The sequence below is a fragment of the Salvelinus namaycush genome, chromosome 27 (assembly GCF_016432855.1).
Source record: "Salvelinus namaycush isolate Seneca chromosome 27, SaNama_1.0, whole genome shotgun sequence".
In the NCBI taxonomy this organism is placed as follows: domain Eukaryota; kingdom Metazoa; phylum Chordata; class Actinopteri; order Salmoniformes; family Salmonidae; genus Salvelinus; species Salvelinus namaycush.
The window spans coordinates 31,919,933-31,937,640 of record NC_052333.1 but is presented as its reverse complement, the minus strand read 5'-3'; the positions used below and the strand labels follow the sequence as shown (position 1 = coordinate 31,937,640).

Sequence of the window (17,708 nt, the reverse complement as noted above, 5' to 3'; positions counted from 1 at the left end):
GGCAGCATCCCTCTTCCAATAATATGTATAATAGGCTAGATGTGTAAGCTCCCATAGATGGCATTGGTAAATATGGCAAACAGCTGTTTATGTATACCTTTGAGACCCAGAAAATGCTCAATAAACACATACTTTATGAGAAACAGGCAAGACTGCTCCCAATAATATTCAGTTCATTTGTGGAAAAACAAAGAAGCAAACATAGTATTTGTTTCAGTCTCAATAGAGACAATGTTACATCATTGCCGCGTTGTTTAATTTTATTGACAACAATGTAACGTTCTCGTGATTATTAAGTAGGGGGAGTGGTCTTTTCGACAGGTCAGGTGCGGATTGCAGACGGAAGCGGAAATTGTAGTTCTTTGCAGATCCCAGAAAGCATAACGAAGGTTCGTATTCCTTTCAAATACACGCAAAATCATATGAAAAATGGATACCCAATGGAAGCATGTCATCTTAAAAGTGCCCGTTGTCCTTAGAAGTTTACCAAAGCTATATTTTCAAAGCTGCCGTTGTCATTGGACGGCTGTCATTGATAGCTAACTGGTTAGATTGCTTGCAACGCTAAAGCTTGGATGAAAACAACATTCGACAGCCATGAAGATGCACTGACGTTGTCTAGCTACGGTAGCTGTCCATGGTTCTGAATCGTGATGCAGACAGTAGCTTGGTTGATCTATTGCAATTACTGTTCTTCAATAAGAATATTGCCAAGTAGCATGCTAAATCGACAGTAGCCTACTCGGGTGCATAGCTAATCTGTAGCACTGTAGATCCTGGATTTGTCGGCATTACATTGGCATTGCATGAAGCTAGCTAGCCACTAAGCTAGTTTAGCCTTTTTGCTAACATGAATGGCGTTGATTTGGTTACAAACATGACGATGTCTAGTTACTAGGCTGCTTTTGGCATTTTTCTGTTGGGTATTTTTCTGTTTGGTATTTACATTTAAAAACACAAAGCTAACCATTGCATAACTGGGTGATACAATTTGTTGCCCAGTGGCATGCCAATGTGAAGTTGCTTCTTCAATAGCCTATAGCTTTGTCATTGCTTTGCTCCCTTTTTAGCATCATTTTATCCAGATCAGTGTGTGCAGGGACCCAATGTCGTCGTGGAGAGAGACTAACAGAATGAGCATCCAGTGAGAGCAGATCGAAAGCGAGACTCACTTCTTTGACATCACCCACAATCAGTTTTATTTCAATAGGTAAGCAGAGGTATAAGCAGCATGATTTGGGCTAAGTGCCAAGCAGCTTCTCCTGTGTTACAGACACGTACATGTCTGGTGTTACGCGAGGCAAGACAGAAGTGTCATGGTTAATATGTGTGTGTGTGTGTGTGTGTGTGTGTGTGTGTGTGTGTGTGTGTGTGTGTGTGTGTGTGTGTGTGTGTGTGTGTGTGTGTGTGTGTGTACATGCTCTTACTAGTCTTTATACTGACTTGGTCCTTGTGGTTAGAGACACCCCATCAGGCACCATGACGTCCTCTATGCTACGCCGACAACTGAAGAACCTCGTTCAGAACTTCTCTGAGGCTGAGGTCAAGGTAAAGTACATGATTTACTTTCCCCCGTCGCCCATCTTGTCTTTCCCCCTTTCCTTTCTCCTTCGCTCTCTCTTTTCTTGCTCTCTGTCTTATGTTCTCTGACTTCCTCTTGATTTGTCTCATCTTCCTCTCACTCTCTACTACTCTACATACTTCCCTTCATCTTCACTCTATCCCTCTCTTTCTCTCCTCTAAATGCTGTACCAAGGGTGGGTCATTTTACCTTGCAAGGGCTGGTGTGGGTTCAGGCTTTTGTGCAAGCCAATTAGTAGCACACATGTTTCAACTGATCGCAGTCCTGGATCAGGCTTTAATTTAGTAGAATCGAGCTAGTACTGCTTGGCTGGGGCAAAAGCCTGCATCCACACTGGCCCTTGTAGGGTAAGAATGGCCACCCCTGCTGTTCAGTTGACACTGTCAGCATTCTAAAGTACCTTTGCAGCATCGTTCTGAAATAAGACACACCCTCTGTAGCAGAGCATGGGTAAGTCCTCCATCTGCTACCCCTGTCTGTAACACCAGTGACTCTATCACCAGTATTTTCCTACAATTATATAGTACAAGTTTGGTGCCAGAAGGCCTGGATGGTATTTGGTATTTTATAAGGATCCCCATTAGCTGTTGCAAAAGCAGCAGCTACTCTTCCTGGGGTCCACACAAAACATGAAACATAATACAGAATGACATAATACAGAACATCATTAGACAAGAACAGCTCAAGGACAGAACTACATAATAAAATAAAAAAGGCACACGTAGCCTACATATCAATGCATACACACAAACTATCTAGGTCAAATAGGGGAGCCTTTGTTCTCCGTCTGGAAAATAATCTGTGTTAACACTGCTGTATGTCTGTCAGGTGAGGGAGGCCACCTCCAATGACCCCTGGGGCCCTTCCAGCTCGCAGATGGCCGACATCTCAGACCTCACCTACAATGTGGTGGCCTGCAATGAGATCATGATCATGCTGTGGAAACGCCTCAAAGACGACAAGAACTGGAGGCACATCTACAAGGTGAGGCCAAAAGGGCTATAATTACACATATTGATAGTTCTAAAGATTTAGATAGATTGTGTATACAAGAATCTAATCTACAGATGTACATCTACTCATCATAACGTCAAAGTTGTTCGTACTGCATGGCTCACTGGCTGTATGCATTCTTTATTCTGAAACTTTATTCTGAATAAGTGATGAGCTACCCTGCTGAACAGCGCAGTTCATCAACCAGTGCTGGATAGAACCACGCCTCCCTCTTTTTCCGTCACATCAAATTATTTATTTATCTTGTCTTTGGTGGGGTGGATTGCTATGACGCATTGGGTTTGAGTTACTGGTACCAATCACTTCAGTGTGGGTACCTTTCAGAGATGACACTGTCGATATCAAGCCTTTGTATATGAATGGTGCGTTTTTATATTTCTGTTCAGTCCATGCTTCCTGTAATATTATGTTCTCTTATTCAAGTAGGTTGGTGGTTTTTGTTGTTGAGAGCTTTGTAAAACTTTAGCCGATTTAAATATTTTTTTAAAAATAATTAAAAACGACATTATTCCTCTTACTGTGAAAATATTCTTTATATTATTTGACACTTTCTTGTTTCTTTTGCCACAAATCAGATACAAATACATTTCATCTACAGTATTTATTTTGGCATCGGACATACACGGTACCAGTCAAAAGTTTGGACACACCTACCCATTCAAGGGTTTTTCTTTATTTTGACTATTTTCTACATTGTAGAATAATAGTGAAGACATAAACTATGAAATAACACATAAGGAATCGTGTAGTAACCAAGAAAGTGTTAAACAAATCCAAATATATTTTAGATTCTTCAAAGTAGCCAGCCTTTGCCTTGATGACAGCTTTGCACACTCTTGGCATTCTCTCAACCAGCTTTATGAGGAATGCTTTTCCAACAGTCTTGAAGCAGTTCCCACATATGCTGAGCACTTGATGGATGCTTTTGCTTCACTCTGTGGTCCAACTCATCCCAATCCATCTCAATTTGGTTGAGGTCGGATGACTTTGGAGGCCAGGTCATCTGATGCATCACTCTCCTTAGTAAAATAGCCTTTACACAGCCTGGTGGTGTGTTTTGGGTCATTGTCCTGTTGAAAAACAAATGATAATCCCACTAAGCGCAAACCAGATGGGATGGTGTATCGCTGCAGAATGATGTGGTAGCCATGCTGGTTAAGTGTGCCTTGATTTCTAAATAAATCACTGACAGTGTCACCAGCAAAGCACCATCACACCTCGTCCTCCATGCTTCACGGTGGGAACCACACATGTGTAGATCATCCGTTCACCTACTTTACTGACTTTTTTGTCCCCATGGGGAAATGTTGTTGCAGTGTCATGTACACGTTTAAAGTGGCGTTTAAATAACAAAAGAAATTGACAATACAACTTTCGTATCGGTTACATACCAATAAAAAGAGACTAGCCTGCTGGCCTTACCGGGTCGATAGGAACATTAGCCCGAGTTATTTAGAAGGGATATCACACCTGGCACAAATGATTGTCTAGTTGTGTTTTTCCTGCCGAGGGGTGCCCTATACCTGCGCCCAGAGGGGAGTAGTTTAAAGTCCGGGTACAGGGGGTCGCTTGGGTCGAAAATTATTTTGTGAGCCTTGCGGAGAGCCCTGACCTTAAAGATCTCATCCTTGTCTGTTTGACTCCAAGTACCTTGCTTGCTGTGGTGATAATCCTTCTCAGCATATTTCTCTGGCTGACAGTGGCATTGCCAAACCAACAAACAATACACAAAGTAAAATACTCTCAATGAAAGATTTGTAAAACAGAGTCAGTATAGTACAATTAACATTAAAAGATCCCAGCTTTTTGAGAAAGTACAGTCTCTGTTGACTCTTTTTGTAGATCAGGTCTGTACATTTACTCCACTGAAGCTTATTGTCCAAGAGGACACCCAGGTATTTGTATTCCTCTACAATCTCTATGTTCTGACCTCTGATAGATGTTGCAGAGGTAGGTGTTGTACGCTTCCTGAAGTCTATGCACATCTCTTTGGTCTTGTTGGTATTGAGGACCATGTGTGATTGGTCACACCACTCTACAAAGTCATTTAGGACCGGGCCATGGTGTTCTTCATCGTCATGCAACAGCCTGATCAAGGCAGTGTCATCAGCGAACTTAACAAGGTGTCTGTCATGATGGGAACTAGTACAACTATTAGTGTACAAGATGTACAGGAGTGGGGACAAAACACATACCTGAGGAGAGCCTGTGTTGGTGGTTCTTATGTCCCACACGTGGGGATCCACCTTGACCCGCTGTGACCGTTGGCTCAGGAAGTCCAGCAGCCACAAAACCAGCCCCCCATCTAAGGAGAAGTCCGGAATGTGTCTCTGTGCCAGAATGTAGGGCTGGATTGTGTTGAAGGCAGAAGAAAAGCCAACAAACAAAACCCTGACATGGGATTTGGCACCCTCTAGATGTCTGCAGACAATGTTGAGGAGAGTAAGAATGGCATCATCAACTCCTATGCTGGGCTGATAGGCAAACGGAATTCGGTCGAGGAGCTTCTGGGTGATGCTGAGAATATGACTTTTAACAATTTTCTTAACGCATTTCATTACTAAGGATGTCAAGGCAACAAGACGGTAGTCATTCAGCACAGAGGGATTAGATGCTTTAGGAATTGTTATATTTATTGAGTTTTTTCCGCAATACTGGTACGTGTTGCTGGTCAAGCCACTCTGCTTCTCACAAAGACACAACGGTTGGAACCAAAATTCTTACATTTGGACTCATCAGACCAAAGTACAAATTTCCACCAATCTAATGTCCATTGCTCGTGTTTCTTGGCCCATGCAAGTCTCTTCTTCTTATTGGTGTCCTTTAGTAGTGGTTTCTTTGCAGCAAATAGACCTTGAAGGCCAGATTCACGCAGTGTCCTCTGAACATTTGATGTTGAGATGTGTCTGTTACTTGAACTCTGTGAAGCATTTATTTGGGCTGCAATTTCTGAAGCTTTTAACACTAATGAACTTATTCTCTGCAGCAGAGGTAACTCTGGGTCTTCCATTCCTGTGGCGGTCCTCATGAGAGCCAGTTCCATCATAGCGCTTGATGAATTTTGCGACTGCACTTTCAAAGTTCTTGAAATTTCCCAGATTGACTGACCTTCATGTCTTAAAGTAATGATGGACTAGTGTTTCTCTTTGCTTATTTGAGCCGTTCTTGCAATAATATGGACTTGGTCTTTTACCAAATAGGTCTATCTTCTATATGCCACCCCTACCTTGTCACAACACAACTGATTGGCTCAAACGCATTAAGGAAAGAAATTCCACAAATTCCACTTTTTGGTTACTACATGATTTCATATGTGTTATTTCATAGTTTTGATGTCTTCACTATTATTCTACATTGTAAAAAATAAAGAAAAATCCTGCAATGAGTGGGTGTGTCCAAACTTTTGACTGGTACTGTTTTGTAATCTTTCTCAACTTTTACAATCCGCTTGTAATTTCATAAAAACGCTCCCATCTTCGCCATATTTTTCTGGCACATCTTGGATTTCACTATGGTGCCATCTTACATTTTTATGAATGATGTATCTGTTTTCCTGCTGACGATTGCTCCATGCAGGGATCATGTTTCTGAGAGTGTTTTTAAGGAGTAGGCGATGATCATCTTGATTCCCTATTTAGTTTTTTACTCCCATCCCCCAACTGCAGTCGTTGACCCTGTTGGAGAACCTGTTAAAGACGGGCTCAGACCGCGTTCTGAATACGATGAAGGACAACGTCTACATTGTAAAAGCGCTAACAGAGTTCCGTTTCCAGGACAAGGATGGGAAAGATCAGGTACTTAAGCTTGCTAAATGCATGTTTGTCCCACCAACTCCTCTGATATGCAAGTTCCATCTCCAAGGTATTACTTTTGAAGCCTCCCCACTTGAGGAATTAACTGTGAGCGAATTTACGTATTCATAATTACCATTAGCATAACTTTTATCTCCAGAGTATCTCTTCATTGCTCCCACTGAATTAATATTATTAAAATGCATCCGAATCTCTCATGGCTTCACGTTAAAAACAAATTACTATCTAGTCTTTTGATTTTCTTTAGGAATGCTATATTTAAAAAAACAAACACAGTATTTCTCAGTCCAATTGGTACATACTAGCAACACGCATAACCACCAAACCAGACAGGCAAATTCAGGGCAGCTAAAACAACTCAAGCCAAGGACAAATCGCCTTAAATCTACAGTTTTACATAGCGCTATAGCTAAATGGAACTTTTTACCAATCCATATTTCTCAGGCAAAAACTAAATCCACCTTCAAGAAAAAAATAAAAGAACATCGAATGTGATAGACCATATGACTGGACATCAAATAGAAAGTATCAACTGAATGTTAAATGTGTTTCCTGTCAGGTATTTTAATTATCTGCATTGTCTACTTGTTGAATGTTTGTGAAGTCTTGATTGTGGTTGTTTGTAATGTCTTGTTAATTGGTGTTGGACCCCAGGAAGATTAGCTAGCGTTACGGCGTTAGCTAATGGGGATCCTAATAAAAATGACAAAATTAGCATAACTTTTATGATTAGTACATTCGGAAAATCTCCAATGAAAGTGCTTTGTAGAACAGGAATAGGTTCAAACTGGCCTGGGAAACCAGTCCAATAAGTGAGTGAGGCTTGGAAGTATCTGGCTCTACTAACATCTAAGCTAACACAGTGCTTTGCCATTCATACACAGACCACTTCTTTTCTGATATTGAGCTTTCCCATACTAATTTGGTACAGTTACACTTAGGGAGCCCCATGCTCCAGAAAGAGAGCTGCCTAGCGGTACGTGCTAATGTCTGCTCATGCTATCCTTCACAGGGGGTGAACGTGAGGGAGAAGGCCAAGGTAGTACTGGTTCTTATGGAGGACGACGAGAAACTAAAGGAAGAGCGAGAGTCTGCGCTCAAGACCAGAGACAAGATCTCAAAGAGCGCCACTGGTGAGCATTACAGAGCACACACTCTACATTTGAGAGACTTCATTTGACCCATTTCTCTTCAAACATTCCCGGAAAATCTCACAGAAAACAATAAGCAGTTTCTTCAATTGAAACCTGAATTGACCCCCAACCCTGCTTGACATAATAATGTATCTTATCGTGCTCTTCCCACAGCCTCCTCGGACGACCCCAACGACCCCAAGGACCCCAACTACAAGCCAGTGTATGTCCCAGGAGCCACCGGGCTCCCCTCCCTGGCCAACATCCCTTCTGTGGCTGACCTCGCCGCCAGCTTTGAGGCCAAGAAGCAAGAAAAACTGAGACTAGAGGCCCAGAAAAAAGAGGAGGAACGAAGGGTTAGTTTTACACTTCAATAGTCTGATTTCTCCCTTTATTTGGACTCAAAGACTTCTTCAGTAAAGTATTGTACACTTAGGACAATTTTGGATCATCTACCAAATAAATGTGTGTTTGACATCATGATTGTCCAATCACTTATGTAATTGCAGTCAAAGATGACCAAGGAAGAGCTTGAATGGGAGGATGCCGCCAAAGCAGGAAAAGTTGCTGACGCCTTTGGCGGGGCAGATGAACCATCAGAGGAGGATGCATGGGGTGCAGCAGCCAAAACACCCGCTCCTGATCCTTGGGGGGTTGCGTCCAAAGCTCCATCCGAGGATGCATGGGGCGGATCATCCAAAGCTCCATCCGAGGATGCATGGGGTGTACCATCTAATGCTACAACAGAAGAAGCAGATCCTTTTGCAGCGCCAGCCAGTGCCCAAACAGATGGTTCAGATCCTTTTGCGGCTACAATAGATGGTTCTGATCCATTTTCTGCACCATCCAATGCATCATCTAAAGTTGAAGCTGATCCGTTTGGGGCACCAAAAGATGATCCCTTTTCAGCACCATCCAATACACCAAAAGATGGTTCCGATCCGTTTTCAGCACCATCCAATACACCAAAAGGTGTTTCCAATCTGTTTGGGGCACCAAAAGATGATCCCTTTTCAGCACCATCCAATACACCAAAAGGTGGTTCTGATCCGTTTGGGGCATCAAAAGATGATCCCTTTTCAGCACCATCCAATACACCAATAGGTGGTTCCGATCCATTTGGGGAACCAAAAGATGATCCCTTTTCAGGACCATCCAATATGTCTAAAGATGGAGCCGATCCGTTTGGGGCACCAAAAGAGGATCCATTTTTGGCACCATCCAATATGCCAAAAGACAATTCCGATCCTTTTGGGGCCCCATTGAATACCCCAACGAAAGGTGCTGATCCTTTTAGGGCACCATCCAGTCCACCAACCGAGGCTTCAGATGCGTGGGGTGCTCCATCCAATCCACCGTCCGAAAAGAAGGCTGATCCCTGGGGAGACGAGGGGACCACAGCTGCCTCTCCCCCCGCAGATCCATTTGGCGATAGCTCGAAGGCTGATGATGACGCATGGGGACCACCAGGTAAGGAGTAATGGTTATTTTTTTAATTTTAATTTTAATTTCACCTTTATTTAACCAGGTAAGCTAGTTGAGAACAAGTTCTCATTTACAACTGCGACCTGGCCAAGAAAAAGCAAAGCAGTGCGACAGAAACAACAACACAGAGTTACATGGAATAAACAAGCGTATAGTCAACAATAGAAAAAAAGAACGTCTATATACAGTGTGTGCAAATGGCATGAGGAGGTATGGCAATAATTAGGCCATAGTAGCAAAGTAATTACAATTTAGCAGATTAACACTGGAGTGATAGATGAGCAGATGATGATGAGCAGATGATGGTGTGTAAGTAGTGATACTGGTGTGCAAAAGAGCAGCAAAGTAAATAAAAACAATATGGGGATGAGGTAGGTAGATTGGGTGGGCTATTTACAGATGGACTATGTACAGCTGCAGCAATCGGTTAGCTGCTCAGATAGCTGATGTTTAAAGTTAGTGAGGGAAATGTAAGTCTCCAGCTTCAGCGATTTTTGCAATTCGTTCCAATCACTGGCAGCAGAGAACTGGAAGGAAAGGCGGCCAAAGGGGGTGTTGGCTTTGGGGATGACCAGTGAGATATACCTGCTGGAGCGCGTGCTACGGGTGGGTGTTGTTATCGTGACCAGTGAGCTGAGATAAGGCGGAGCTTTACCTAGCATAGACTTGTAGATGACCTGGAGCCAGTGGGTCTGGCGACGAATATGTAGCGAGGGCCAGCCGACTAGCGCATACAGGTCGCAGTGGTGGGTGGTATAAGGCGCTTTGGTAACAAAACGGATGGCACAGTGATAGACTGCATCCAATTTGCTGAGTAGAGTATTGGAAGCTATTTTGTAGACGACATCGCCGAAGTCGAGGATCGGTAGTATAGTCAGTTTTACTAGTGTAAGTTTTGCGGCGTGAGTGAAGGAGGCTTTGTTGCAAAATAGAAAGCCCATTCTAGATTTGATTTTGGATTAGAGATGTTTGATATGAGTCTGGAAGGAGAGTTTACAGTCTAGCCAGACACCTAGGTATTTGTAGTTGTCCATGTATTCTAGATCAGAACGGTCCAGAGTAGTGATGCTAGTCGGGCGGGCGGGTGCGGGCAGCGAACGGTTGAAAAGCATGCATTTAGTTTTGCTAGCGTTTAACCTCTCTAGGGTATGTGGGACGGTAGCGTCTCACCTCGTCAACAACCAGTGAAACTGCAGGGCGCCAAATTCAAAACAACAGAAATCCCATAATTAAAATTCCTCAAACATACATGTATTTTACACCATTTTAAAGATATACTTGTTGTAAATCCAGCCACAGTGTCCGATTTCAAATAGGCTTTACGACGAAAGCAAACCAAACGATTATGTTAGGTGAGTGCCTATTCACAGAAAAACACAGCCATTTTTCCAGGCAAAGAGAGGAGTCACAAAAAGCAGAAATATAGATAAAATGAATCACTAACCTTTGATCTTCATCAGATGACACTCATAGGACTTCATGTTACACAATACATGTATGTTTTGTTCGGTAAAGTTCATATTTATATCCAAAAATCTCAGTTTACATTGGCGCGTTATGTTCAGTAGTTCCAAAACATCTGGTGATTTTGCAGAGAGCCACATCAATTTACAGAAATAGTCATCATAAATGTTGATGAAAATACAAGTGTTACACATTGAATTTTTGATCCACTTCTCCTTAATGCAACCGCTGTGTCAGATTTCAAAAAACTTTACGGAAAAAGCAAACCATGCAATAATCTGAGTACGGCGCTAAAACGACAAATCAACCCAAAGAGATATCCGCCATGTTCGAGTCAACATAAGTCAGAAATAGCATTATAAATATTCACTTACCTTTGATGATCTTCATCAGAATGCACTCCCAGGAATCCCAGTTCCACAACAAATGTTTGTTTTGTTCGATAATGTCCATCATTTATGTCCAAATTCCTCCTTGTTGTTCGCGCGTTCAGTACACAATCTAAACTCACGACGCACGTGCAAGTCCAGCGGAAAGTACGGACGAAAAGTCCAAAAAGTTCCGTTACAGTCTGTAGAAACATGTCAAACGATGTATAGAATCAATCTTTAGGATGTTTTTAACATAAATCTTCAATAATGTTCCAACCGGAGAATTCCTTTTCTTCAGAAATGCGATGGAACGCAGCTAACTCTCACATGAATGCGCATGGTCAGCGCATGGTCAGTTCGTGGCACTCTGGGAGAGACCTTACTCAATCTCCTCTCATTCGCCCCCACTTCACAGTAGAAGCATCAAACAAGGTTCTATAGACTGTTGACATCTAGTGGAAGCCTTAGGAGGTGCAACATGACTCAATTTCCACTGTATCTTGGATAAGCAAAGAGTTGAAAACCTACAAACCTCAGATTTCCCACTTCCTGGTTTAATTTTTTCTCGGGTTTTTGCCTGCCATATGAGTTCTGTTATACTCAGAGACATCATTCAAACAGTTTTAGAAACTTCAGAGTGTTTTCTATCCAAATCTACTAATACTATGTATATCCTAGGATCTGGGTCTGAGTAGCAGGCAGTTTACTCTGGGCACGCTTTTCATCCGGACGTGAAAATACTGCCCCCTACCCCAAAGAAGTTAAGAGCAGTTGGAGGCCACGGAAGGAGTGTTGCATGGCATTGAAGCTCGTTTGGGGGTTAGTTAACACAGTGTCCAAAGAAGGGCCAGATGTATACAGAATGGTGTCATCTGCGTAGAGGTGGATCAGGGAATCACCCGCAGCAAGAGCGACATCGTTGATATATACAGAGAAAAGAGTCGGTCCGAGAATTGAACCCTGTGGTACCCCCATAGAGACTGCCAGAGGTCCGGACAACAGGCCCTCCGATTTTACACACTGAACTCTGTATGAGAAGTAGTTGGTGAACTACTGGTAATGGTTATAACCTTGTGACATCATCACACGTGCTCTTAATACAGATTTTGGCTCAATCCTAAAGTTAAACACATGATAGGAAATTAATATACAGTCATTTTTAAGATAGAGAGCACAATTACCATATTTACATATTTGGGTTGGAGTTCCCCATTAGATCGGTTTAACCCCTTCCCCTTTCCTCCAGCATCGACTCCGCCCACCGCCAGTGACCCTTGGGGTGCAACTGCTGCTCCCACAGACACAGCATCGACAAGTGACCCCTGGGGAGATGGAGGGGCTTCCACCACTACAGACACTATGAACTCTGACCCATGGGGAGCTCCAAGTAATGGCACAGGTAATGTACTGTAGTAATGTATGCTTCCTAAAGGCCTCCAAGCTCCAAGCTCTTAGGAAGGCGCCTGACACGCCGCAATGTAAGCCTGTCTTTTTGTCCTGGCAATAAGCCTCAAACATCCTTGCATGCAGTTATCTGAGTGCTCCTTTTTCTTTCTCTGGGATAGTCGGCAATTGATGTGTCCTGGGGTAAGATGTTTTTTTTGGATTCCTAAGTACCTTAGTTAAACGCTGTATTCCTTTTTCAGTCAAGCATGTTTGGTTACGCTCACAGATTTCATCAATGTTTTTCTTTGTGTGTTAGCACTCCATCTGTCTTTCCTCTGTCTGTCTCCAACACTATACTTAACACATCCTTGTCTGGTGAAACCCATCCTTGCTCATATTTATACTTCCCACCCATAGGCAATGATTCCTCTAGGGTTTGGCGAAATCTTCAAGATCTCTTATTGTATATCACAATAATATTTGCTGTCTCTCTACAGACAATGGAGCCGCCGCAGACGAAAGCAACAAATCGCCAGCTTCGTTCCTTGGCGCAGGAGCTTCACTCGTGAACATGGACTCACTCCTCTCCTCCGAACCCAAACAACCCCCCCTCAACGTCTTTGCCAAGCAACAAAGTAAGGACGGGTAAACGAAAGAGAGACCAGGGGAGAGAGAGAGGGAATATATATTTATCCGTTCATTTAAAGCAGTGCTTGTGATTCAGTGTTTTGACTAGATCTTCCTCCCCCTATAGTGGATAACTGTTGTGTGGGTCAGCATCGGTAGTTGTAGTCACTTACAGTACCAGTCAAAAGTTTGGACACACCTACTCATTCAAGGGTTTTTCTGTATTTTTACTATTTTCAACATTTTAGAATAATAGTGAAGACATCAAAACTATGACATTACACATATAGAATCATGTAGTAACCAAGAAAGTGATAAACAAATCAAAATATATGATATATTTTATATTCTTCAAAGTAGCCACCGTTTGCCTTGACAGCTTTGCACACTCTTGGCATTCTCTCAACCAGCTTCACCTGGAATGCTTTTCCAACAGTCTTGAAGGAGTTCCCACATATGCTGAGCACTTGTTGGCTGCTTTTCCTTCACTCTGCAGTCCAACTCATCCCAAACAATCTCAATTGGGTTGAGGTTGGGTGATTGTTGAAGCCAGGTCATCTGATGCAGCACTCCATCACTCTCTTTCTTGGTCAAATAGCCCTTACACAGCCTGGAGGTGTGTTGGTTCATTGTCCTGTTGAAAAACAAATGATCGTCCCCCTAAGCGCAACCAGATGGGATGGCGTATCACTGCAGAATGCTGTGGTAGCCATGCTGGTTAAGTGTGCCTTGAATTCTAAACAAATCACGGACAGTGTCACCAGCAAAGAACCCCCACACCTTCACACCTCCTCCATGCTTCACGGTGGGAACCTCACATGCGGAGATCATCTGTTCACCTACTCTGCGTCTTACAAAGACACGGCGGTTGGAACCAACATTCTCAAATTTGGACTCATCAGACCAAAGGACGAGCCATTGCTTGTGTTTCTTGGCTCAAGCAAGTCTCTTCTTATTATTGGTGTCCTTTAGTAGTGGTTTCTTTGCAGCAATTTGACCATGAAGGCCTGATTCACGCAGTCTCCTCTGAACAGTTGATGTTGAGATGTCTGTTACTTGAACTCTGAAGCATTTATTTGGGCTGCAGTTTATGAGGCTGGTAACTCTAATGAACTTATCCTCTGCAGCAGAGGTAACTCTGGGTCTTCCTTTCCTGTGGTGGTCCTCATGAGAGCCAGTGTCATCATAGCGCTTGATGTTTTTTTGCGACTGCACTTGAAGAAACGTTCAAAGTTCTTGACACAACACAACTGATTGGCTCAAACGCATTAAGAAGGAAATAAATGCCACAAAATAACTTTGATCAAGGCACACCTGTTAATTGAAATGCATTCCAGGTGACTACCTCATGAAGCTGGTTGAGAGAATGCCAAGAGTATGCAAAGCTGTCATCAAGGCAAAACGTGCCTACTTTGAAGAATCTCAAATCTCAAATATATTTTAATTTGTTTAACACTTTTTTGGTTACTACATGTTTCCATATGTGTTATTTCATAGTTTTGATGTCTTCACTATTATTCTACAATGTAGAAAATAGTCAAATAAAGAAAAATCCTGGAATGAGTAGGTGTGTCCAAACTTGACTGGTATTGTATATATTTTAGATATGTAACCTTTTCACTCCTCCCTCTGTTCTACACTCTCTTGGAATGTTTTGTACTGTGTATCCCTCCTCCTCCCTCTCTTGCCCCATTTCTTTTGCTTTTCCTAATTTCCCAGGCGTTTTACAAGGCCCAGGCCCTATGGGCAGAGTCACGTCCATTGCTGGTGTGTCTCGTACTACAATCCCCCCAAACTCCAGCCTTTTTGGTTCCACCGCTATGTCCCACGGTGTTACCCACCTCAGCTTTCGGTGCCCCAACCCCATGTTGGGGACTCCTTTATCCCAGCTATCATCCCATTCCCTGGGCATGCCTCGTCCTGGCCTGGCTATGCCTGCAATGGGACCTCAGATGGCACCCCCCTGTTTTGGACCTGTGATGGTACAACCCAATTGTCTGGGGGTGATTCCTCAGGCAGGTCACTCTGCAGTGGCCCACTTGGGAGCTTCCACTCCTCCAATGGGACGGGGGGTCCCTTTGCAGCCACACATGGTTTTGGACACCGGGATGGGAGAGCCTCTTCAACAGAACAACAATCCTTTCCTTTTTTGAAAAGCTACAACCTGTCCAGCTCACCTTCCTCAACCCCAATATCTACAATGGTTAATATAATGTACATGTCCAATTTAGGTGTATGCAACGATATGTAAGAAATTAAGCCAGGCAAAATATAAGTATTTTGAAATGATTTTTGATGGAAAAACATTCCATTTTGATTGATTCGATTTTCATTTCGGTTTTTTCAAGAGTGGGAAACTTAGCGGGGACCGTAGGAGTTAGATCCATTTAGGTCTTGTGTGATTTTGCTCTTGTGTTGTTTGTTTTCAGTTACACTGACCAGGTTATTATCAATGCTCTCGTTCTTTATGCTTGACTCATGAGGCTCTGAGAAAGATGGACGGAGGGTTAACAAGACCTGATAGCAATATGTGTACAATCATTACAAAAGCCTACAGTGGGACACGTACCCATAAAGAACAGGATGCTAGTAGAGATGCTTTCAGGAGGTGTGTGTGTGAGCGAGCATGTTTTGTGTGAAGATGAGGTGAGGTCCTTCAGCAAAAGTAACCATAACAACAGTAACTTTTTAAAGTCATTTTTAAAGTTCTATTGTATTTTTTAAAATTAATTTATTATCCTATTTATTGTATTTATTTATTTATTTATTTATTAAACGGTTTGTTTGTTTCTTGAACACTTGGCCTCCAAAAGATACTTTCAAAAAACAAACTAGAGTCATATTTAAATTAATTCATCTCACATTACTGACAGCAAGCATCAAAGTTGTCATTGTCCCGTGGGTTTCTTGAGTTGAACAGTGACTTTGGTTGGAAACGGTCATATCCAATTGGATAGAACCCTAATCATCCACATTATCATCCAATAACCAATAGTGGCTTTATTTCCCTTTTATCATTTTGTGCACATTTATATGTCTACTTATTTACGTATGTTCGGGAACAAACACATTGTATACAAATGAACGCTGAATTTGTCATATCCTTTTTTTCTGTCCTGCGAAACTATCTGCCAGTTGAAAGTCTTTTTTTTGTCAAATATTTATATTGAAAGACAACATTCCATGCATACAGTACTGTTAATGTATATATATTCAGTGAGTTTTCATCGTAAGGCCTATTGGATGCTTGTCATTCTCTATTTTTGCATTCCTTCTTTGGCCTCAAACGAAACAGTCCAAGTACAACAAGACGGTGCACAAAACGTGAAGCGAAATGAAAGTGGGACTGGAAGTCAACAAATTAATTTATCTGAATCGTAGTGCAAGTGTATTAGTATAGCTACGATAAATGTTATCATAGCTACTATTATAATTAGATTTTGTATGATAAATCTTTATTTTATTGTGTATGTCAAGGCTGTGATGTAAACTGTGACAGTACACGTTTGAGAAATAAAATGATTCAATTCCTGAGAGCTCAGGTCTGACAACAGTATCTGCAAATTCTCTCTTTGTTGGCATTTCTTATGTTTTAAGGTGTCTCCATCAATGCCTGTTATCTCTTTGAATGAGGCGTATGGCCTATGTGCAATCAACATTTGTCTCAATCTGCATCATAGTGATGGTTGCTATTACAAATGGCCACGAGGGCTGGCGACACATCTGTCACTCCAGTACAGTGAGTCTGTGTTATATACTGTATATATATTTTTAGTTTGCACATACATGCATGTGCACCACTAGACTAAAACCCAATTTCAATCATTTTTCATTTGCCCACTTCACTCTTCCAGCCCCTCTCCGAAATCGGGATGATTCAAACTAATTTGTGGACATCATTTGCGGAACAGCTGTTTGATGGGGAGTGAGCTAAGCGGAGTGGAGATTGCTGGGTTGAAGGGAAATTGGGTGGATCAGAGTTGATGAGTGTACTAGATAACTTGAACTGACGGGATGAAAGCGAGGGGCTGAGTGGTAAGTGCATACTGTAAATTCTCTAATTCCACTCCTCATTCAGAATATGGGCATGACCCAAAGGAAAGTTTGACTCATCATCCGGGTCACGATGGGGATTCCCCAGAGGGGAACAGATTGTGTGAAATCTTGTGTAATCAGGGGTCAGAGCAGTACAGCACATCAGTCGAGTACAACAAATGACACAGTGGGTTCACGTCTCAGGCCATAACCTTAATCATTATGTAGGGAACTACAAAGTATGATCATGGATTTGCCTAAAGTGGAGTGGGAGAACGGGTCGGAGAGAGAGGGAGAGAGAATGTGAGGGGTGGATGGATAGATATAGGGAGCAAAGAGAGAGAAAGTAACAGATGGGCGCATGAGGATTAAGTAAAATCTGGGTGTATTTGTGTTCGAAACCCAAGAAAGACGAGAGTGAGGGAGAAAAGGTGAAGGAAGTGAATATGGTAGAGAGGACGAAGGAGTGTAGAGGGTCGATGTCTTTGAAGGCCTTATATGGTAAGTTATTTTCTTTAATTCCAATGTGATTTTTGAGCTTCGTTCATTCACAAACATCTGTTCGGTAACTTTCATGCATGCATTGTACAACCGTAATGGGTGGACAAGGACTCAATGGAAAGCCCGCCGATATGCAGCACGTAGAGAAAAGACAATGGGTACGGCAATTGGAAATCATATCTAGGCACAGGTATTACAAGAAATGAAACCTATCTACCTATGATAGCCTACAAGTAGCCCACAGGAAGTGTGGAAAGTAGCTTTTATCTTAGGGAGCTAGTTTTCTACAGCTTCATAT

The 17,708-nt window shown here is 42.4% G+C and overlaps 1 protein-coding gene across 1 annotated transcript; it reads left to right on the top strand.

Annotated features, from left to right (window-relative positions):
- The first annotated feature begins 1,479 nt into the window (after window positions 1–1,479).
- LOC120022351 (epsin-1-like) lies at window positions 1,480–12,896 on the top strand. The gene is made up of 8 exons (XM_038966244.1): window positions 1,480–1,548; window positions 2,411–2,566; window positions 6,262–6,390; window positions 7,421–7,541; window positions 7,716–7,897; window positions 8,051–8,156; window positions 12,108–12,260; window positions 12,745–12,896. Exons 1-8 carry the CDS (start codon window positions 1,480–1,482, stop codon window positions 12,894–12,896), a joined length of 1,068 nt encoding a protein of 355 aa, XP_038822172.1.
- The last annotated feature ends 4,812 nt before the right edge of the window (window positions 12,897–17,708 follow it).

What these genes read in the sequence shown, in the direction of transcription:
- LOC120022351 (XM_038966244.1), top strand. Translation starts at nt 1,480, where the DNA reads ATGACGTCCTCTATGCTACGCCGACAACTGAAGAACCTCGTTCAGAAC. An exon ending in TCTCTGAGGCTGAGGTCAAG is followed by an intron (nt 1,549 to 2,410) that starts GTAAAGTACATG and finishes TATGTCTGTCAG; the next exon opens with GTGAGGGAGGCCACCTCCAA. An exon ending in ACTGGAGGCACATCTACAAG is followed by an intron (nt 2,567 to 6,261) that starts GTGAGGCCAAAA and finishes CCCCAACTGCAG; the next exon opens with TCGTTGACCCTGTTGGAGAA.